The sequence below is a fragment of the Anabrus simplex genome, chromosome 12 (assembly GCF_040414725.1).
Source record: "Anabrus simplex isolate iqAnaSimp1 chromosome 12, ASM4041472v1, whole genome shotgun sequence".
Classification (NCBI taxonomy): Eukaryota; Metazoa; Arthropoda; class Insecta; order Orthoptera; family Tettigoniidae; genus Anabrus; species Anabrus simplex.
In genome coordinates, this window is record NC_090276.1 from 57,496,915 (window position 1) to 57,520,392 (window position 23,478).

A 23,478-nucleotide genomic window follows, 5' to 3' on the forward strand; every position below is an offset into this window, starting at 1 on the left:
TATATATTTTTTGGGGAATGATAGATTATAGCCCTATAGTACTATGATCTTTCTTTCTTTCCTTCTTTCTTTCTTTCTTTGTTAATCAGTTTATCCTTCAGGGTTGGTTTTCTCTCGGACTCAGCGAGGGATTTCACCTCTACCACTTCAAGGGCAGTGTCCTGGAACGTGAGACTTTGAGTATGGTGATGAAACTGGTGAGGAGGGCCATTACCTCGCCCAGGCGGCCTCACCTGTTATGCTTAACAGGGGCCTTGTTGGAGGATGGGAGGATCGGAAGGGATAGACAAGGAGGAGTGAAGGAAACGGCCGTGGCCTTAGGTGCCTGAAGGAGAAGTAGGAAAATACGAAAAACCACTCGAGGATGGCTGAGGTGGGATTCGAAACCCTTCTACTCAGTTGACCTCCCGAGGCTGAGTAGACCCCGTTCCAGTCCTCGTACTATTTGTTTTCAACTTCATGGCAGAGCCGGGAATCGAAACCGGGCCTCCGGGAGTGGCACACATTAACCACTACACCACAGAAGCGGACTAGTACTATAATGCTACCTATATGTTTATGTTAGTGCTGAAATCCGATTTCTTACTTTACTAATGCTGAAAGCCCGAAAATGTAATGTTATTCTTTAATAGGGGAATCAGTCTAGAAGGAAATGTTGAAAGTGATGTGATATCTATCCAGGTTCGTTGTTATCCTAATACTATGGGTTACAATACATTGCACGTATATAAAAGACGCCACTTACAAACTTGCTTGTTATCCGCGAATTTCTGCGGCCACAAAAGCCACATTTTTCAAGAATGATGACATGGTAGATTGTCTGACTGTGCTGTTTTGAACCTTTCTTCTGTCATTTCGAAGTTATTCGCGATCATGAATAATAAACAATCGGCTTTTAGCAACGGCTGATGCACAACGGCTGGTAGAGCTCCATGCGGTACTGGATCGTGACGTCACAGCGCGCCGCTTACGTCAGAGGCCGTTTCACTCGCCTTGCGGAAAGGCACTATTAAATATTTTTTTAATGGTAGAAAACAAGGCAACATACCACAGTGTAATACGTTTACGTACTATTTCATTGGTGTACTTTTCAAAAAAAATATTTTTGAAAATGATGCATGTTCCCAATTCTTTCATAAAGTTTACCAACTTGAGATGTTGGAACATTTCTTTCTGTCTCCTTTCTTGAAGATTGGAATTATGATGCCTGTTTTCCAATCGACTGGTATGTCCCCTTCTTTCCAGATCTTACGAAAGAGTCTGTAGATCCAACGTTTTCCAGAAATGCCCATTGCCTTGATCATTTCTCCATTAATTTCATCAGCCCCTGCTGATTTTCCAGTTTTGATGTATTTCCAGGCATATTCTACATCATTCCGTGTTAATTCTAACCTGTTGTCAGAGGCAGACTTGCAGGAGGTAGTACCGGTACTGTCTTTTTGTGTAGACTGCATGCAATTCACATTTAGTAATTCATCAAAGTAACAACTTTTAGGAGAGTGATACAAAATTTCAGGTGTTTCCAAAATCAAAAAAGAAGAAGAAAAATAACAGAATTCTGGAGACGAATAATCATGGTAAGGTGAAGAAAGTGGATTTGTGTGTTTCATCACTACAAAAATCCTATTTGTTGACCCATACTGCAACTTAAAATGCGCTCGATTTATAACTGAAACACTAAAGAATAATTTATGATAAGATAAATAGCTTAGAATTACTTACATCAACCTTTCTGGTTAGAAAATCTCTTTACTTCCAAAAAAATACGCGCTCCTGGCAGCCATTACACTATGCATATGTAGACAAACACGTCCACCAACCTAGAAACTCCAAACTTACCAGAACAAGGTTGTTTTTCTAGATTTTCTAATGTCCGTACCAGGTAGCATTTCAAGTCAAATGTGTGAATGGGGTCACTCAATGCCCCTATAGCGGAAAAAAGTTCATGGGAATTATATCACCCATTGATCACGAAAGGGTTGCAATGACTGTGATCTTCTTAGGCGGTGGTGGTGATTATTGTTTTAAGAGGAAGTACATTTTTTTTGCTAGGGGCTTTACGTCGCACCGACACAGATAGGTCTTATGGCGACGATGGGATAGGAAAGGCCTAGGAGTTGGAAGGAAGCGGCCGTGGCCTTAATTAAGGTGCAGCCCCAGCATTTGCCTGGTGTGAAAATGGGAAACCACGGAAAACCATTTTCAGGGCTACCGATAGTGGGATTCGAACCTACTATCTCCCGGATGCAAGCTCACAGCCGCGCGCCTCTACGCGCACGGCCAACTCGCCCGGTAGAGGAAGTACAAGCATCCATCCTCTATCAATACTAATCACAGAGCCGGGCTCAGTGGCTGAGCAATATGTATCAAATTATTAAAAAGCATATAAAAGAATAAAATATAAATAAAATCAAAACATAAAGAATAAAAAATAAAAAATGACAAACAAATAAAAAAGTAAAAAGTACGATAATAAGGTAATGAAAATAAAAATAAAAAACAAAAGAAAAAGAAAAGAAAAAGCGAAAATAAATGAAAATCAAAATTTAATAATGATAATATAACAACAATAAAAATAAAAATAAAAAACAACGTACAAGCAATCAAAAATAAGAAAAACAATAACAAGTAAAAAGAATACAAGTAACAAATACAAACGCAAAAATAAAAAGATGAATAAAAACAAAATAAATTATAAACAAAACAAAAGAAATTGAATGAAAATAAAACGAATAAAAAGCAATAACAATAAAAAGAGAAAAGGAAAATAAAAAAGATAGAACACATTATTAAAAAAGAGAAAACGTGGTTCAGACGATTGAGACGCTGGCCTTCTGACCCCAACTTGGCAGTTTCGATCCTGACTCAGTCCGATGGTTTTTGAAGGTGCTCAGACATATCAGCCTCGTCTGGGTAGATTTACTGGCACGTTAAAGAACTCCTGGGGAACTAAATTCTGCCACCTTTTCGTCCCCGAAAACCATAAAAATGTAGTTAGTGGGTCGTAAATCCAATAACATTATTATTTACTAATCAGAGAGAAAGAATTGAAGGGGTCTAACACTTCGAAAATTGAAGGTATCGGCCAAAGAAAGGTAATGACCACGAAGGGCGTGAAAATTAAAGACTCCCTAGGCCTCGCAATGCTAATAGTGTCGGGGTCGGAAAAGAACAAGAGTTGACCAAAGAAGGTGGGATAGATAGATGAAAGTGAGGAGCCTAACACAAGTAAGCGGAAGCAATGCCAGAACTCACCCCGTGATCCCTAATCCACGCTACCAACATGAGAGTACCTGGGTCTCTTTTAGTCGCCTTCCACGACAGGCAGGGGATATGGGTTTTATTATACCACCCCCACCCACAGAGTGATATGAACCTTGAGCATTAACACCCCAAAAAGTGCCTGCCAGCTTTTAAAGGATGTTATTCCTGGTTTTGATCTAGGTTGACGCATTCTTCCAGGTCAAGGACCTGTCCAGGTTGAACTGGACTTACTAACAGGTATATCAATCAAATCAGTCATTACTGATCTGCATTTGAAGCAGTCGCCCAGGTGGCAGATTCCCTATCTATTGTTTTCCTAGCCTTTTCTTAAATGATGGCAAAAAAAATTGGAAATTTATTGAACATCTTCCTTGGTAAGTTATTCCAATCCCTAATTCCCTGCCCTAAAAACGAATATTTGCCCCAATTTGTCTTCTTGAATTCCAACTATATCTTGATATAGTGAACTTTCCTAATTTAAAAGACACTATTCAAATTTATTCGTCCACTAATATCATTCCACGCCATCTCTCCACTGACAGCTCGGAATATACCGCTTTGTCGAGCAGCCCAAACTTTGCAACATTTTTGTAACGCTACTCTTTTGTCGGAAATCACCCAGAACGAATCGAGCTGCTTTTCTTTGTATTTTTCCCAGTTCTTGAATCAAGTAATCCTGGTGAAGGTCCCGTACACTGGAACCATACTCTAGTTAGGGTCTTTCCAGAGACTTAGAGTTGGACCAGTGGCAGGTGGCGCGTGGATAAAACGTCTGGGGTTCAATGCTTTGAAAATAACGTGTTCAAATGTATTGTTACTTGATGTTAATATAGATGTAGACATTGCTCGATTAGCAACGTGACTTTCCTTTCAAGGCACATGGCTCGTTGCAGCTGACGGAATTTTTCAAATTGCCCGCAGTGCCTTAAAGATAGCAGCACTGTGCTCTCTTGAGGGCGGATGACAGCTGTCAAAAAAGCATGTAGATTCTAAATTTCCCATCACCACAACGATAAGGTTTAGTACCGTAAAGATAGCAGCATTGAGGTAAGCGATGCAAGATGGCGGATGACAGCTGTCAAAAAGCACGTGGATTTTAAATTTCCCACCACCAGCACGATAAGGTTTAGTACCATGAAGATAGCAGCACTGAGGTATGCGATGCAAGATGGCGGATGACAGCTGTCAAAAAGCACGTGGATTTTAAATTTCCCACCACCACCACGATAAGGTTTAGTACCGTAAATATAGCAGCACTGAGGTAAGCGATGCAAGATGGTGGATGGCAGCTGTCAAAAAGCACGTGGATTTTAAATTTCCCACCACCACCACGATAAGGTTTAGTACCGTGAAGATAGCAGCACTGAGGTGAGCGATGCAAGATGGCGGATGACAGCTGACGGAATTTTTCAAATTACCCGCAGTGCCGTAAAGATAGCAGCACGGTGCTCTCTTGATTAAGGATGGCGGATGACAGCTGTCAAAAAAGCACATGGAATTTAAATTACCCACCACCACCACATGTTAAAGAATAAGGTTTAGTGCCATAAAGATGGCAGCACGATGCTCTGTTGATTAAAGATGGCTGCTGTCAGCTGTCAAAAAAGCACGTGGGTTTGTTTCCAAACAAGAGCACGTGGAAATTGCCGCCACCACATTTCAAAGGTAGTGCCGTAAAGGGGGCAGCACTAAAGTTAGCGATGCAAGATGGTGGATGACAGCTGTCAAAAAATCACGTGGATTTATTAAATTACCCGCAGTGCCGTAAAGAGGGCAGCACTAAGGTTAGCGATGCAAGATGACGGATGGCAGCTGTCAAAAAGCACGTGGCTGTCAAAAAAGCACGTCGCTTTGTTTACAAATTCAAATCTCGTGCTAGTGAGTTTTAGTTGGCAGCACTGAGGTTTAGGCTCGTCAAGATGGCAGCACTGAGGTTAGCGATACAAGATGGCGGATGACAGCTGTCAAAAAGCACGTGGTTGTCAAAAAGGCACGTGGCTGTGTTTACAAATTAAAATCTCGCGCTAGTGAGGTTTAGTTGGCAGCACTGAGGTTTAGGCCCGTCAAGATGGCAGCACTGAGGTTAGCGATGCAAGATGGCGGATGACAGCTGTCAAAAAGCACGTGGCTTTGTTTACAAATTCAAATCTCGCGCAAAAATTCAAATTTCCCGCGGGAGGAGGAGGCCTCTGCGGAGGGCCTGAGGAGGAGGAGGAGGCCTCTCCCAAGAGCCTGAGGAGGAGAAGGAGGAGGAGGAAGAGGCGGAGGAGGAAGAGGGGGAGGAGGAGGAGGAGGCCTCTCCCGAGAGCCTGAGGAGGAGGAGAAGGAGGCCTCTCTCGAGGGCCTGAAGAGGAGGAGGATGCCTCTGCGGAGGGCCTGAGGCGGAGGCGGCCGCAGAATCCCCCACTTATACTACTCACATGATTTGATCATCTTCCTTTTTTTTTCAAGCAGTAGTTTCATTTTTTCATTTCATTATCTATGAATTTCTCTCTTTTCACAGATGGTTCGAATAGCCTATATGTATTCACTAGACAAGTTGCTTTACGACGCACCGACACAGATAAGAAGTGGCAGTGGCCTTAATGGAGGTACAGCCTGGCGTGAAAATGGGAAACCATGGAAAACCATCTTCAGGGTTGCCGACAGTGGGCTTCGAACCAAGTATCTCCCGAATACAGGATACTGGCCGCACTTAAGCGACTGCAGCTATCAATCTCGGTGAATTTACTAGAGAAAATATGTTTAAGAGGTGGTGGATTAACTAACGAAGATTCGAATTGAAAATGGGAAGTACAACTAGGTAACCAGAAGGAAAAAATGGAAGGGATACCACACTTCGAAAAATGAAGATATCGGTCAAAGGAAGACAAGGGCCACGAATGGCATGAAAATGAAAATGAAAGACTCTCTAGGCCTCGAGTGCTCTAATACCGTCGAGGTCAGAAAAGAACAAGAGTTGACCAAGATAGGTCGGATAGGAGATATGAAAGTGAGGAGCTTGGCACAAGTAAGTGGAAGCAATGCCAGTACTCAGCTAAAGGCCCCGTGGTCGCCAACCCGCGCTCCAAAGTTCACAGCCCCGGGGGCCCATTTTACTCGCCTCTTACGACAGGCAGGTGTTACCGTGGGTGTTATTCTACCGCCCCCCCCCCATCCACAAGGGGATTAGATCGTTTGTGGATTAAATTTTAATCAACATATTTCAACAGGCATAGAAATACTAGGGCATCCGTTTGGTGGCATTCGGCCAAGGGGTTCATGGTGTAACACTTTCCATTTCCGCTAGTGTATTTTGTACAAAAATATAGCTGCTACGAGACTCGAACTCACGCCGTCGCGGTTCGCAAGCAAGTACGGTTACCTCTTGGTCACCGCTCCGGTTGATTGCGATGCAAGTCTCAAAGTACAGTATATTTGCGTTGCATCGGAATCGGAGATTCATCAATTTTTCGTAAATCTTTAGGTTGCAGACCTGACATATTTAAGCAAAATTTGTTCACCTTTTAGTGTTCCATCACTTCCACTTGGTCCGAAGCGGATCTTGCGTCATGAGCTCATGGCATTTGACCTAATTTTTTTTTTTTTTCGAAAACGAACGCGTATTGACCTAAACCCTTCTACACGAGTTACTGATGAGTAGATTGAAGCTCGTTGAAATCGGTTGGACGTGGGATCTGGCCTCTCCCTGTAAGACTTATCTATTTCTAGGGAGTTCACTGAACCACTGGGCATACAGAACGCGCCACCACTGAATTAAAGAGGAGTCAGGCCGTGTGTCGTGGTTATGAGACGAGGAACGGTAATTAAAGTTTGAAGAAAGGTAAAACCTGTGAGGAACTGTTTGCGCAAGAGTTTAATATTTTCAGTGTTTTGGAAAAAAAACCTTCACCAAAGTCTGCAATGCAAAACTTAGTGGCAAAATGGTATGAAACGGGCTCTGTAGCAAAGAAGTGTAGTGAAGGAATGCCTGAAACGAAGTCCGCCGGCATCTCAACGCCGTTTATTTGGGAATTAAGGGATCGTCGTGTCGAACCATTATCAAAAAGAACCTGCATCGGTATCCTTACAAATTTACTGTTGTGCGTGCATTAAAGCGTTCAGACGAACCTTCACGTGTTGAGTTCTGTCGGTGGTTTCTGAGGGAAGTGGAGTCAGGACATTTGGATCCTCAGAGTTTCATTTCTTCAGATGAGGCCATTTCCAGCGCCTTCTGTGATCTTCATTAACAAGCGTCAGTCCTATTGTAAACATTTCCCGAGCCACTTTTTTTTTCCCACCCGGTATAAAGCTAATGCAGGTGTTTAAAATCCGTTCGAGCAGCTAGAGATATCTCCGTAAGTGCATAGGCTATACCAATTCCCTTAAAGGATCTAAATAGGTATTTGCCTAAAAATCACTTGTTCTACAAAATGGGAGACACTAAAACAATTTTTTATTATCTAATATTTTATTTTACTGAATTTATCTGTTCCAGATCTTCCATTTCCTAGAAATATTATAAAGAGAATTTTGATCGCTACGAGGAAAGAAATCATGATCTGTGCTGCATGTGGAATACTGATAGCAGTCATTATCGGTGTCATCGTGTTCTTTGCCGTGCAGAAGGATGATCCCAAGGAGCTCCCAAAGACCGGAGACGGTAAGCAGTTCTATGTCCTAACAGTTTCTTTAACTTTCCTTGCAGGCACAATCAGAAGTGTTGTATAAAAAATACAGAGGAAGTGTTAACTTTCAAACTGCTGTCGAGAACTTGGTGTCACGATGGTCAGTTGATAATCGATGGTTCGGAATGCAAACCTTCTAATTCAAAATCATCAATCAAACAGGAGACAGAAGAAGCAAATTTTATATTGTGTAATATGGTATATCATCATCATCATCATCATCTGTTTACCCTCCAGGTTCGGTTTTTCCCTCGGACTTAGCGAGGGATCCCACCTCTACCGCCTCAAGGGCAGTGTCCTGGAGCTTCAGACTCTTGGTCTAGGGATACAACTGGGGAGTATGACCAGTACCTCGCCCAGGCGGCCTCACCTGCTATGCTGAACAGGGGCCTTGTAGAGGGATGGGAAGATTGGATGGGATAGGCAAGGAAGAGGGAAGGAAGCGGCCGTGGCCTTAAGTTAGGTACCATCCCGGCATTCACCTGGAGGAGAAGTGGGAAACCACGGAAAACCACTTCCAGGATGGCTGAGGTGGGAATCGAACCCACCTCTACTCAGTTGACCTCCCGAGGCTGAGTGGACCCCGTTCCAGCCCTCGTACCACTTTTCAAATTTCGTGGCAGAGCCGGGAATCGAACCCGGACCTCCGGGGGTGGCAGCTAATCACGCTAACCACTACACCACAGAGGCGGACAATATGGTATATTTGGAGGCTAAATTTCAAAATGAACAATTAGAAATTATAGCAAAAAAATGGGATTACAAATTTCATTTGAAAAAAACAGAAATGATGCCAACTTTTAAAGTTGATTTACCAGTTATTCAACTGAACAGTAATAAAGAGATTAAAATTGTTCAGAGATTCAAATATCTTTGGAAAATAATAACATGGAACACAAATGAAAAAGAAGCAATAGAACACAGAACAACTAAATTTAAACAAGCACAAAGACTTATCTGGCCAACCTATCAACAAAATCTCTTTCGATAAACGCTAAGCTGAAACACTATAATTCCATAATTAAACCAGAGGCAACGTAATGCTAGTGAAACTATTCAAATTAAATGTAAAATCTACAACAGACAAATTACAGAAAATTGATAGAAGAATTCTTAGAACAATTATTAATAAAAAACACCAAGTTGATGGACAGTGGAGATTGTTGCCTAACAACATCGCCTATCGTGAATGTGAATCAATAATATCTACAATGCGTAAAATAAGAATTTCCTTTGTCTGTCACATATCAAGATTACCAGACACCAGGATATTGAAACCACTATTTGATTATTTTTTGAAAAATAAAATCAATAATAATGGGTTCAAAGAAGTTCAGGATGATTTGGAAGAATTGGGTATAACTCGGCAACAAATCAAAGACAGAAAAGAGAAGAGGATTTTGAAGAACAAAAGCGTAAGTCTCAAACTAAAAACAGTTGAACGGAAACAAAATACTATATCGGACACACAGAGGGCTTCCAGGTCGGAGAGGATGAGAAAGTTCTGGGAGAAAAAGAAGAAATTAACTCAAATGTATTGATTTAAGTGCTCCAATGTGGGCGTAAAATATGTAAATAATAATAATGGTATATTTGCCGTCCCCCGCCCCCCTCCTTTTCTGCGTTTATACAGTTGTTTCAAACCTTTTGGTTCAAATTGAAACAGGTGAGACTGGGTCCACAACCGATTATATTGAGACAGGGAACCAATGGTCGAAAATGCATATTTATTGTGTTATGCACATACACAGCTTACACCGCACAACAACAACAACAACAACAACAACAACAACAACAATAACGACATACCTCATACTATTCGTTCAAAGTGACAACCGCCAGTCTCATGCATGCATGGCAACGGCGCATGGAGTTCTGCCGCACTTTCTCAAAGATCACTGGTGTCTGTTGTACCAGGAGACAGGCAGCTTGGATCCTATCAAGCAGGTTTTCATCCGTTTCTACGGGGATTTCATACACCAATAACTTGACTTAACCCCAGAGGAAAAGGTCCAGAGGTGTGTGATCCGGCGATCGCGCTAGCCATAGGACAGGACCTCCCCTTCCAATCTAACGATGAGGGTACGTGTTGTTCAGGTGCTCGCCGACATTAACATCGAAGTGGGCTGATGTACCGTCGTGTTGAAACCACATTCTTTCGCGGACAAAAAGGGTAGAGTTTCCAGGAACTGTGGCAGCACGTCTCGGAGGAACACCAGGTATCGTGGACCAGTCAAACGGTGAGGCAGCAAATAAGGTCGTATTAGGTGATCTTGGACAATGCCCGCCCATACGTCGACAGAGAATCGTTGCTGGTGGCCACCGATATGGGTGGCGTGGGGATTGTCCTCACTCCAGACATGGCTGTTGGAAACAACATTACGGGTGAATGAGGCCTCGTCCGTGAACAATAAAAACTGTACAAAGTTCAGAACTACAGCACGGCGGTGGATAATCCATTGATGGAAGTGAACGCGGAGATCAAAGTCCGTTGGTCTCAGTGCTTGCACACGTTCTTTATGATAGGGGTGCAATACTTGTTTCGCTAGTACTCTTAAGACCGTATCCTTCGAAGTGTGCGTTTCACGGGCGAGTTGATGGGTGCGTATTGCTGGGTGGTCGGCCTCACGATCCACCACCGTCTGTCTGCTGTTCGGAAATGTCTTTGGCGGGAACCTTGGCCGGCTGTCTGTGGCGTGAACGAATCCGTCTCTCGTAAGTTCATATCCACGAAGACAAACTTCTATCAATTAGGATGACGTATGTTGGGAAAGCGTTCTCTGTACATTCGTGCTGCTTTGCGGGCACTACATCCTGCCACACCGTATATTAAATGCATGTTTGCCAACTCTCGTGACGAGTAACGTTCCATCTTTGACTACCCGTCATGCAATGTACACAGTAACACACCTCGCCATGGACACATCACAAGCTGTTTGATGCAACGGACAACTGACACCATGGATGCGGCACAGGTTAATGCGCTGGTATGATGCATGCGGTCATCACGCGACACACGTGCTAAGTTGTGTACAGTAGGCCTATGTCTGTTTGGTGGTCAGCCTTGTACGCTGTTTATCACCCGCTGCCTGTTCCAGCATACAACAGGCATCCGGGATCTTTGCGAGAGTGCGACATAACTGCCTTTTTTCTTGCTAGTTGCTTTACGTCGCACCGACACAGATAGACCTTATGGCGACGATGGCACAGAGAAGGTCTAGGAATGGGAACGAGGCGGCCGTGGCCTTAATTAAGGTACAGCCCCAGTATTTGCCTGGTGTGAAAATGGGAAACCACGGAAAACCATCTTCAGGGCTGCCGACAGTGGGGTTCAAACCCACTATCTTCCGGATGCGAGCTCACAGCTGCGCGGCACAACTGCTTGCGCCGTTCCAATACACGCATTGAGTCTGGCGGTCGATACTTTGAACAGTTACTATGAGCTACTTGTTGTTATGCGGTGTAAGCTGTGTATGGCTATAATACAATAACTATGCATTTCCGACCATTGGTTCCCTATCTCAATATAATCGGTTGTGGACCCACTATTACCTGTTTCAGTTTGACCCAAAAGGATAGAGACACCGTATAGAACAGGCAGTTATTTATTTAGCGCATGATGCTACATGACAACCTTCAGAAATTACATAATAACAGCAATAATTAAGTACTATAGGCGCCAGGAAATGTTCTCCGCAGCGCCTACGTGCTGCTGCGTGAGGTGGCATCAGCAGTTAAGTTGGCAGCACGGCTGTTGCCGCTTGTATCAAAACAAAACAAACAAACAGCAAACTTTGTACTCACCACAGCAATTCATAACATATGCTGGAAGTGTTGTCCTTGTGTTCGAAGACAGACTTCAGCACCTCTACACATATTGTCCAAGACTTTCACTAAAGTGTCTTGCGTAATGGACTGCACATAATTAATGATATTCACTTTAAGTTCATCAATCCTTTTTCGTCTGTTAAAACCGTAGGCCTGCCTGTTCCCGGTACATCGTGAACTGAGCCGGTCATACGAAATTTACTGTTCAAATCACGAACGGTATCCGGGTTTGGACACTTTGAATTAGGAAACCGCGCCTGAAATTTTTGTTTTACATTTTTTGTAAACCGATCGCTTTCGCGAAAAGCGTATTCCACCAGAAAAACTCTCTCTTCAGTAGTAAACATTACCGCTCGTATCCTGTTCCACTATTCCAATAATCTATCTGAATGCTCGCTTAATGCAATACACACTGACGATTTCGACAGCCCACGATTCGCACGTGTGGCCTTCCCTGTACCAAATACAGTATTTGGTGAAACTTAAGGCGTGTGAATCTTTGTTACCCAACATCCGCATGAATAGGGAGTGCCTCATTAAACGGCATCCAAGACCAAAGCTAGAAGAGGGCTTTCTGATGTGTGGAGGTTGTATGTTACTAAGCATTGGTAACCACAGAGTTGGAGTTATGGTGCGCATGGATTGGTGGAGCTGGATGTCTACCAGCTGAGTGTGGGCACTGTTAAGCCAAACGCCTGAGCAGTATTCAATACTACTGCGGCCATTGCAAGCCGCCGCCTTTCCAAATTGTACCCGCTCATGAAAGCCGAGAATGGGCTCACACGTGCAAACAGACTCCTGTTGTACAAAACCACCATACGTCCGACCCTTGAGTATGCCAGCCCCGTCTGGGGATGTGCGGCTAAGACGCACCTGACGAGGTTGCAACGTGTTCAAAATAGAGCACTTCGCTTCATCTCGGATGCGCCTTGGTTTACCCGCAATTCTGATCTCCACAGAGACAATAACATAGCTCCCATCACCGAGCGCATTATGAAGCAAGCCAGGAAGCTCTATGCGAAACTCGGCTCTGTTCAAAACCCCCTCATTAGGGAGCTTGGGAACTATGATACTGAGGGTCTCCGTTACAAGAGGCCCAAAGTCCTAGTCTCTGCACCCCCCACCCTGCCGTAAGGCAACCCCCCCCCCCCGCCATATGGCACCAGGTCATATTCTGACCAGTCAATAGCAAACTAACTCGGCCACCATATACCAAATCAGTCCAGTACAGCACAATATTATTTCAAGAAAAAGCACTCAAAGCCTAATAGGCTGATGGGCTACAATCCTCACGGAGCAGGCCCTGCCTGCTCCAGCGAGACGGCTGCTACTACTAGTATTCAGTTGTTGAGTAAGCTAAAGTCAGAGCTATTTTGTCCGTAATGTGTTTGCATCCGCTCCGCAAGAAAGAACAGACGGCAAAGGAAATAAAAGAGGAATAAGGAAAGGGATTCACAATTCAAAGAGAGGAAATCAAAACCCTAAGATTTCTTGATTATGTTATTTTATTTGAGTTCAACTCATTGGCTGAATGACCAGAGGCCTTCGGTTCAGACGGTACCGGGTTCGATTCCCGGCTGGGTCGCGGATTTTAATCACGTCTGATTAATTCTTCTGGCTCGGGAACTGAGTATTTGTGTTTGTCCGAACACTCTCCTCTTCAAATTCAGACAACATAGCACACTACCAACAAGCACAGGAATAAGCAATAGTGATCGCATCCCTCCACATAGGGTTGGCGTCAGGAAGGGCAGCGACCGTAAAACAAGGCCAAATTCACACGTGTGACACAGTTCACACACGTGACCCCACACGTGTGGGAAAAGCGGTGGAAGATTATTTTATCTGAGTCTGCAGAGGAACTGGAAAAATAAATACGTCCAAAACAAAATTATAATTTAGTGCTGTCGAACGAAGTCATGTGATGCAGGAAATATCAGATTAGGAAATGAAATTTTAAAGAAATAGGAGGTGTGGCCAGTCTTCAGGAAAATAATTGACAGGAAGAGCATTGTGAGGTACGGGGTATTGGTTCTTAGGCGTCGTTACGAATAAGATACCTATCCTTAGTCCATCAAACTTTCACTCCCGTATTTTAAAATTTTCGAAAAATTTAGAGGATCCAATTTCTTTTTCACTCCTCTATTTTAAAATTTTCGAAAAATTTAGAGGTCCAATTTCTTTTTCACTCCTCTATTTTAAAATTTTCGAAAAATTTAGAGGATCCAATTTCTTTTTCACTCCTCTATTTTAAAATTTTTCGAAAAATTTAGAGGATCCAATTTTTTCATTTAGGTACGTATTTTACAATTTTCGAAAAAAATTAGAGGATACAATTTTATTTTCAATCCTACTTGAGGTGGAATATTTGCTTGTTTCTGTTTCAGACAGCGGAGAGCCTTGGTTCGTGAACAGGAGTATATGGAACGCCGAGCCATTCACAAACGTACATTACGTAGATTCCCAGGAGTTCGTGGTGATAGCCCACACGGCGTCCGGCTTCTGCAGGTTCTTTGAGTACTGCAGTGACGAAGTGCACAACATGCAGCTGACACACATGCGGAGCGAGGACAAGTTGTGGGACATCGCCTACAACTTCCTGGTGGGGGGAGATGGTCGAGTGTACGAGGGGCGGGGATGGAAAGTCAGAGGCGCGCACAGCGCAGCAGTTAACTCCAGAGCTCTAGGAGTGGCGTTTATCGGTGAGCATCCTTGTTTTGTTATCACTAGGACTCGGAAGATTTTCTCGCTCTTTTTCGGCGTTTTTTTTCTTATTGGTTCTTTTTCAGCCTTTTTTTTTGCTATTTGCTTTACGTCGCACCGACACAGATATGTCTTATGGCGACGATGGGATAGGAAAGGCCTAGGAAGTGGAAGGAAGCGGCCGTGGCCTTAATTAAGGTACAGCCCCGGCATATGCCTGGTGTGAAAATGGGAAACCACGGAAAACCATTTTCAGGGCTGCCGACAGTGGGATTCGAACCCACTATCTCCCGGATGCAAGCTCACAGCTGCGCGACTCTAACCGCACGCCCAACTCGCCCGGTATTCTGGGCAAGTAAGGTGTATTTTGTTTTGGATACATTTACCAATATTTATACCTTTAGTCTAATTTTGCCATACCACTTTTTCCAGAACTAAATTAAAGAGTAAGGGAGATAATCCATCCCCTTGTCTGGCACGTGTTTTGATTTCAAATGGTTCAGAAATTTCTCCTAAAAATTTTACTTTTGATGTTGTGTCAGTCAATGTTTGCTTGATCAATTCTCGTGTTTTCTTGTCAAGTTGGAATTCCTCTAACACGTTAAACACTACCTGTCGGTCTACGGAGTCGTATGCCTTTTTGAAATCAATAAATGTGACTGCTGTTTGTCTGGTTTAACTGCTAATTGTTGTATGTTATAAAATAAATAGTAATGGATCCCAGTTACAGAAAATGCAGAAGGTCGTTCGGGATCTCTGGTGGCGAGTTTGAGGGCCGCAGGCGGCGCTGTTATCAACTTGAGCACGTCAAAACCGGGAGTGATCATTCACGTCAATACTGAGAACGTGTGTGTAGAGTTTCGTCATTAGTTGCAGCGATGCCGAAGCGGATTGACCCTTACTGGGAGGGCTACATAACAGCCCTTTCCGGTGCTAAATACTGCTATTCTGCAATCCAAGGAATGCGCAAGAAGCGTGATTTCTTGATATCAAAGAACGGGATTGGTGCTGCATTGAGTAAAAAGGGCAAAAGCTGATTGGGCTTAAATCCAGAGAGAAAAGAACAAAACAGGAAATCCATGACCAGCCACCAGTCGTACACTAAAAGGGGTGAGGAAAGTGAAGGCCCTTGTCCAGCTGGTAACCATCCTCCCAAAGGACTATTGCACGTACATTGGGGATGTCTATTTCAACAGTTAACACCATAATCAACAAGGACCTGCAATTAGAAAAGCGGCATAAACGCCGAGTTCACAGGCTGTTGCTTCGTCACATTTCGGAACGTCGTACTAACGCAAGAAAGCTGTGTGAAGGCTATCTGGCCGGGAGACAGATGGAAATATGTGGTGACATGTGTACTTTAGTAACTGTAACAAACCCCGCTCGATTTACTAGCGCCCTAGAGACAAAAACAGTGTATCAAACATTATATAAAGAATGCCGGGAAAGTTTTCCGAGGGGTTTCATAATGATCGTAGGATACTGCTACAATGGCAAGTAACCATTCGCCGTGTCGCTAATAATATGACAGCGAACTCTACATACTTCGTACTGCCAGCAAAAGGTTTTACATCCATTTACAACACAGATATCCCAGCACTATAGGAGGGTGAAAAATCAGGTATGGGAACATCAAGATAAAACATCCAGCCACATCTCTCGTTCGACTAGTCTGTTCTTAGAGAGAATGGAGATGGAAACTGAACTCTGTGCAATTCATTTTACTAAACATTCCGGTGAAGGCACACGATTGGTCACCCATGGACTTCTGTACATTTGGACTCCTAAAAAGTGCCTTAGGAAATAGAGGTTCACGCACTATCAATGGCCTCTGGAAAGCCTGTCAGGAGGAGTGGGATAAGATGGACACGTTATCTCTGCGAACATGTCTGCTGCAATGAAAATTACGTTTTTGGGCTATAGCTAGAAATGCTGGATTTTCAATTGAGCACGATCGTTGGTGGAGACATGGCTTTTCATAAGCTAATTAGCCTTCAAACATCGTCCCCATAGATCACGAACGACCTTCTGAAACTATGGGGGCGGGGGAGACCTTAAAATTTACCAGGGGCTTGTAAGTCTGTAGTTACACCACTGGTATCGCCCTGTTTCTGTGATCTCCTTTCTTACAAATAGCTGTCTATAATTGAACGTTAAGACTAAATCATCAATTTTGTTTTCCCAGGGGACTACAGGAGCAACAATCAGAACTCGAAGCTCACCCCACGGCAGATCACTAACGTACAACGTCTCCTGAGAGAAGGTGTTGTGAACGGGGGTCTGCGCGAGAACTACGCTCTGGTGGCTCACTGCCAGGTGTCTAACGTCAAAGAGAGTCCTGGGGACAACGTGTACAACGTCATAAAGGAGTGGGACCACTACTCCAATTACACGCTTAACGAGTACTTCTGCTCCTGGAAAGAAGCGAATATCACCGACAGCGGTTCACACACAGTCCTTCCGGCCACTCTGGGCAAACTGTTGGTGTCCTCATCACTGCTGACAGCCCTACTAACACCTGGCATGCGTTAAAGTCTAAGATACTAGCAATAACTAGAACTGTGCAATTTGAACACAAAGAAAGGTATTAATTTGTTGGATTTAAACACGAGTGTAAAATATGATGTTTCGCTGTCTTTTATTATAACAATTAAAACTGTCTGGCTGTCTATTAAGTCTTCACCCCCTGTGGATGGGGGCGGTAGAATACATGCTGTAGTAAGAGGCGATTAGAAGGGTCCCCAGGGGTTCTCAGCTAGGGTGGCAACCACGGGGCCTTAGTTGAATTTGTCATTAGTTCCACTTGCACCAATCTCCTCACTTTAATCTTTCCTGTCTGATCTCCCTTCTTTTCCCTATCAGCGTTTTCTGGCTGAGGTTGAGGTTTCAATATGAACTGTGGAATCCATCGTACAGGGTCATCGAAAAAGAATACCCATATTGTAAAAAATGCTGCTTAACATATAAGAAACACATTGCGGCGATTATGGTTTTAAACTGGAGAGGAGAGATGGGAGTTTATTTTATATACTTTAATACATTTCTATCTTTTTTCTTTATTACTTCTGGCTTCAACATATTTTTATTTTAGTTTTATCTTTTGAGAGCCTCCGTGGCTCAGGTTGCAGCGCGCCGGCCTTTCACAGCTGGATACCGTGGTTCGAATCCCGGTCACTCCATGTGAGATTTATGCTGGGCAAAGCGGAGGCGGGACAGGTTTTTCTCCGGGTGGTCCGGTTTTCCCCGTCTTCTTTCATTCAAGCAACACTCTCCACTATCATTTCATTTCATCTCTCGGTCATTAATCATTGCCCCAGAGGAGTGCGACAGGCCTCGGCAGCCGGCACAATTCCTATCCTCGCCGCAAGTTGGGGGCTTCATTCATCCCATTCCTGACCCGGCCATTGACTGGAAAACAGGCTGTAGGTTTTCATTTTCATTTTATCTGTTATCTCATCTCTAAAATTCAGGCTACAAATACGAGAATAATTGGATGGATTCCATTGATTACCCTTGGTTGATCCTTGCCTTGATATAGCGTTAAGCCAATTTTCCCAAAGTTCTTTATTTAGGGGATAACAGGAATCCTCACACCTGAAAAATTTGGATTTCCTGCTTTGATACATGGAGACGAAGACAACAATTATTCATTTTACAACCAGACACACTCATGAAGGCTCGATCCAAACGCACTGGAACACAATAACGTGTGTACGGAGATAAGTTGGGTGCGTTAGCTGGCGCCTCTAGCGGAAGTTCCTGACACTAAGAGCTCGCGCTGAGAAGCATGCTAACCGCATAGCATAGAGCAGGCAGTATATAGGATTGAGACGACGGTGCTCATCACATTTCAGACTGGTTGCCAACCGCTCATGCGCATATGGGCGATAGATCGAACTGTCACGGATTCCGTTCTGCGAGCAAACTTATTAAATACCGGTACTGATATAAAATACTGTTCAATGGGTACTGACAACTTAAAAACTTTGCGTAATGACTCATTGTCGGGAGAGGTGTCCTTATTTCAGTATTTTAAATTACGACAATTATAAATCCTACACAGCGTAATTCCTTGTAGGCTATGGTAGGTACTGTATTCGCCTACTACTGCCATTTTAAGTCCGAAAATTTCTTCGGCGACTATAACTTTTTTTTTTTTTCATGAGGGATTTGCAATTACGGACCGAATCTTGTTATGCCTGTTGTTTGATGGATGTGATTTGAATTTGGTTTGCGAAATTAATAACTGGTTTGATAGAAGGCAGTTTGGGTTTAGGAAAGGTTATTCCACTGAAGCCCAACTTGTAGGATTCCAGCAAATTATAGCAGATATCCTGGATTCAGGAGGTCAGTTGGACTGTATCGCGATTGACCTGTCTAAGGCATTTGATAGGGCAGATCATGGGAGACTACATGCAAAAATGAGTGCAATTGGACTTGACAAAAGAGTGACTGAATGGGTGGCTGTGTTTCTAGAAAATACAGTAGAACTCAGAGAATTAGGGTAGGTGAAGCTTTATCTGTCCCTGTCATAATTAAGAGGGGAATTCCTCAAGGCAGTATTATTGGACCTTTATGTTTTCTTATATATATCAATGATATGTGTAAAGAAGTGGAATCAGAGATAAGGCTTTTCGCAGATGATGTTATTCTGTACAGAGTAATAAATAAGTTACAAGATCGTGAGCAACTGCAAAATGACCTCGATAATGTTGTGAGATGGTATGATGATAAACGGGGATAAAAGTCAGGTTGTGAGTTCCACAAATAGGAAAAGTCCACTCCGTTTTAATTGCTGCGTTGATGGGATGAAAGTTCCCTTTGGGGATCATTGTAAATACCTAGATATTAATATAAGGAAAGATCTTCATTGGGGTAATTGTAAATAAAGGGTACAGATCACTGCACATAGTTATGAGGGTATTTAGGGGTTGTAGTAAGGATGTAAAGGAGAGAGCATATTTGTCTCTGGTGAGACCCCAACTAAAGTATGGTTCCAGTGTATGGGACCCTCACCAGGATTACTTGATTCAGGAACTGGAAAAAATCCAAAGAAAAGCAGCTCGATTTGTTCTGGGCGATTTCCGACAAAAAAGTAGCGTTACAAAAATGTTGCAAGGTTTGGGCTGGGAAGACTTGGGAGAAAGAAGACGAGCTGCTCGACTAAGTGGTATGTTCCGGCTGTCAGTGGAGAGATGGCGTGGGAGGACATCAATAGACGAGTAAGTTTGGGCGGTGTCTTTAAAAGTAGGAAAGATAACAACAAGAAGATAAAGTTGGAATTAAGAGGACAAATTCGGCCAAATATATAGGAAGGGGAGTTAGGGGACTGGAATAACTTACTAAGGGAGATGTTCAATAAATTTCCAATTTCTTTGCAATCATTTAAGAAAAGGCTAGGAAAACAGCAGATAGGGAATCTGCCACCTGGGCGACTGCCCTAAATGCAGATCAGTAGTGATTGATTGATTGATTGAATTTGATGAAGTAGTTATTTCGTTATTTCTTTCTCAATCCGTTTACCCTCCAGAGTTGGTTTTTCCTTCGGACTCAGCGAGGGATCTCACCTCTGCCGACTCAAGGACAGTGTCCTGCAGCCCAAGACTGTGGGTCGGGAAGATAGAATTGTGGACAGGGGATACAACTGGGGAAGAGGACCAGTACCTCACCCAGGCTGCTGAACAAGGGGGTGGGAAGATCGGAAGAGATGGACAAGGAAGAGGAAAGGAAACGGACGTGGCCTAAAGTTAGGTACCAACCCGGCATTTGCCTGGGGGAGAAGTGGGAAACCACAGAAAACCACTTAAGGATGACTGAGCTGGGAGCTTTTCAAATTTCGTGGCAGAGCTGAGAATCGAGCCCGGGCCTTCGGGGGTGGCAGCGCTAATCATACTAATCACTACACCACAGAGGCGGACGATTTCGTTATTTCTCCGTAAGAAATCATTTCATTTTCATCTTTCCTATCCGATCTCCCTGGGTCAACTCTTGCTCCCTTCTCACCCCGACGATGTTAGGATTGCTAGGCTTAGGCGTCTTCCATTTTCAAGCCCTTTATAACCCTTCCCTTTGTTTTAACGATACTTTCATTCTTCGAATTGTTGGCCCTTTTCCATTTTCCTCTGATTAGTGTTAATCCAGGATGGTTGCCTATAAAGCTCATTCGACGTTAACCAAGGAGCGAACACACCCCCTCTTAGACAACCATAATTCCTCGTGATCAGTGGCGGTGACACACTTAAGTTGGTAAAACATTTACCTCTCTGTGGAAATTAGCTCAGAGAGCATAAATAATTGCCTCGTTGGAGGTTTTTCCAGTATACATGCATACATCACGCCGTTTTCCTCCCCCCCCCCCCCGGCCGCTATATCCCACTAACCCATGAACTTTTTGTTGTCTGTACATTTTTTGCCCCCCACTTTTAATTCCCAATCGCCGCTACTGCTCGTGATTAAGGAATATTATAATGTACTTTACATTGTATTATGAAAGAAAGAAAAAGAGGAAGAAAATTTTGCCCCTGCGTTATTAAAACTACTTATGACTTTCTATTTCATAAATACATTCGCAGGGAGGAAGCACAATGGTGGGAACAGCCATCGCGTTGTTGCCTTCCTTCATTTTCTTTCTATGTCGCTCTGGGACGTGTAACGCGTAATCCGTTACTCTGTGAATCGCTGGCAGCTTACCACTGTTGTCAAAATGTCGTTTATTTATGTGACGTGTATGTATATTTAGTCGTTATATCAGTGCGTACTTATCTTGAACTTAAATACTGATTGTCCCTTATTTAAATTATTTCTGCTGTGAAGTAGAAGTGTGTGCTTTTTGTTAGTTTGCCACGAGATGAGCAGTTATATCGTTTGATAATGATCATTTTTCGTTAATTTAAGTGTATAAATAAACTAAGGTAAGATACATGTTGTCCTAGACAATATAGCAATGCTAACGTCTAGGACAAAACAAATTTTATTTAGTATAGTTAAACAAATGTAAGAGGAAAATGTAAAATGTTAGGCATGTATCAAAATTGAACAAATTGCAATAAAAGAGTGCTCTCTCCCATAATTTCGGAATCCGGAACTAGAGGATGGGCGTACTCCATCTACTGATTGTCCATTGCATGTGCCGTCGTTTTCCCCATTATGCTGTGAATGCCAAAATGAACCCCCCTCTAAACCCCCGTCCCCTTGAGTTCATGAAAATAATTTTCAGCTTAGTTTCTTTCCACGTTTATCTTGAACTTAAACACTGATTTTCACAAATTTACGTGCAGGCATCTTTCCGTGATGCTGTTGAACAGAGTCGGTCGAAATGGCAACCATGTTGTCATAGAGCAATACTGTTTTCTTAACAAGGAATGATCTTTTGTAGTTTCTCTTAAAGAAATAATCACGAATTTTGGTACGGAACGAAGTCAGTCTGTTTGTTAGGTCACCAGCCCAGAGGCTGGTTGGATCCTCAAATGACACCACCAGTAGTTATGCGATGGCGACGCTAAAATGAGGCATACTAAACAAGAGAGGAGTGAGGCAGTTTGCCACCGCTTTCCTCTATGGGCGAAAAAAGTGTTCTTGCAATACGACTGACCCTATGTGAAACACGCTTCATAACCCTCAAACGCACTACACGTGTTCCAAATGCCATTAGCTCAATCCCACCTGCACTTCAACAACTTGTGTATTGGACAGGGACTTCTAGTGAAAGCTATTTTGCTTTGGTTTATGCCAACAGACAGGTTGAATATTACATTACAGTACCGGTACTTCAAAATGAACCAGAGAAGTATGTGCTATCAGACGTAGATGAGTGGTATAATCTGCTAATTGTTGAAAATTGAAGAGTTCTGAAATTAGAGTAGTTACGTATATAATGTATATATTAGTTCTTACATTCATACACAAATATTAAAAAAATAGTGCACTGCCCGGGAATCGAACCCGGGTCGCAAGAATGGGAATCTTGCATGATACCACTACACCAGCAGTGCTGTAGGTGTAGTGCGCTATGTTAAAAGTATATTATGCAGTGAAGATGGGACAAAATATCCACTAACATCGTTATTTCACTTTGATCATACCGTAATAACCGAGATATTTTATTATATTTATATTCATCTCCAAAATAATTTGTAAACATTTAAAATGGATACCTTTCAGTGACGGCATACACTGCAGCCATCTGTTAGCAACGTTCATAACCTCTGCTACTCACCAAAACAACCTGTAGCTGAAGACTTGAGTCTAGGGAATGTCGAAGGAGCAGCCATCATCGGCTTTGCTCGGGACTGCTCGAGAAACCTCGGCGTTTAGCACCTCCTACCTATCATGGCGATTTCGCGCCACGTGTGGAGCAGGAGAAGAAGAAGAAGCTTTGTTTTGCTGTCAGGCATTGTCGAGCGCGTGGAGCCGCTCCCACGTTTTAAAGTATGAATTTCTTTCATTCTTGAGCAATAGTACAAATAAAATCTGTCCCTCCAGACGCCGTACATGTTTGTATAACTTTAAAGCCTAGAGTTTTAAGTACGGTACTTAACTATATTTTTAAAGCGTTTTCAAGTCCCTAAAAAATAATCAGGCGGCAAGATTGAACAAGGAACGTTACCGGTACGTGTTTAAAATTGATAAAGTAAATAATGATTTTTGCTTCTTTCTATTACAATAGTTGAATGTTAATACTGATAGTAATACTAATAAAACTCAATAAGGATTTCACTTTGTTCGAATCCTTGGCTGTGACCGTCATTTCAGAAGGTCCCGGATTTGTTTTCCATCCGGATCGAAGATTTTAATCACGCCTAATTACTTCTGGCTCATAGACTGGGTGTTAGTGTTTGTTCCACCACTTTTCTCTTAATATTCCGACAACACACTGAGCCTCCCTGTCACAGACGGCAGCCCGTCGGCCTCTCACCGCTGGAAAACGTGGTTCAAATCCCGGTCACCCCATGAGGGATTTGTGCTGGACAAAGCAGAGGCAGGACAGGTTTTTCTCCGGGTACTTACGCTTTTTTCC

General features: G+C 43.1%; 1 protein-coding gene and 1 non-coding gene across 2 annotated transcripts; one reads left to right on the forward strand and one right to left on the reverse strand.

Moving 5' to 3' along the window:
• The first annotated feature begins 7,785 nt into the window (after positions 1 to 7,785).
• On the forward strand, positions 7,786 to 16,994 carry LOC137502805 (uncharacterized). Its single transcript, XM_068229809.1, has 2 exons — positions 7,786 to 7,906; positions 16,648 to 16,994. The coding sequence occupies exons 1-2, from the start codon at positions 7,801 to 7,803 to the stop codon at positions 16,992 to 16,994; spliced, it is 453 nt and encodes a 150-aa protein (XP_068085910.1). The 5' UTR covers positions 7,786 to 7,800.
• A 5,388-nt stretch (positions 16,995 to 22,382) lies between these two features.
• Positions 22,383 to 22,453, reverse strand: TRNAG-CCC (transfer RNA glycine (anticodon CCC)). The gene has a single exon. It is a non-coding gene; the product is annotated as a tRNA-Gly (tRNA).
• Positions 22,454 to 23,478: the final 1,025 nt, after the last annotated feature.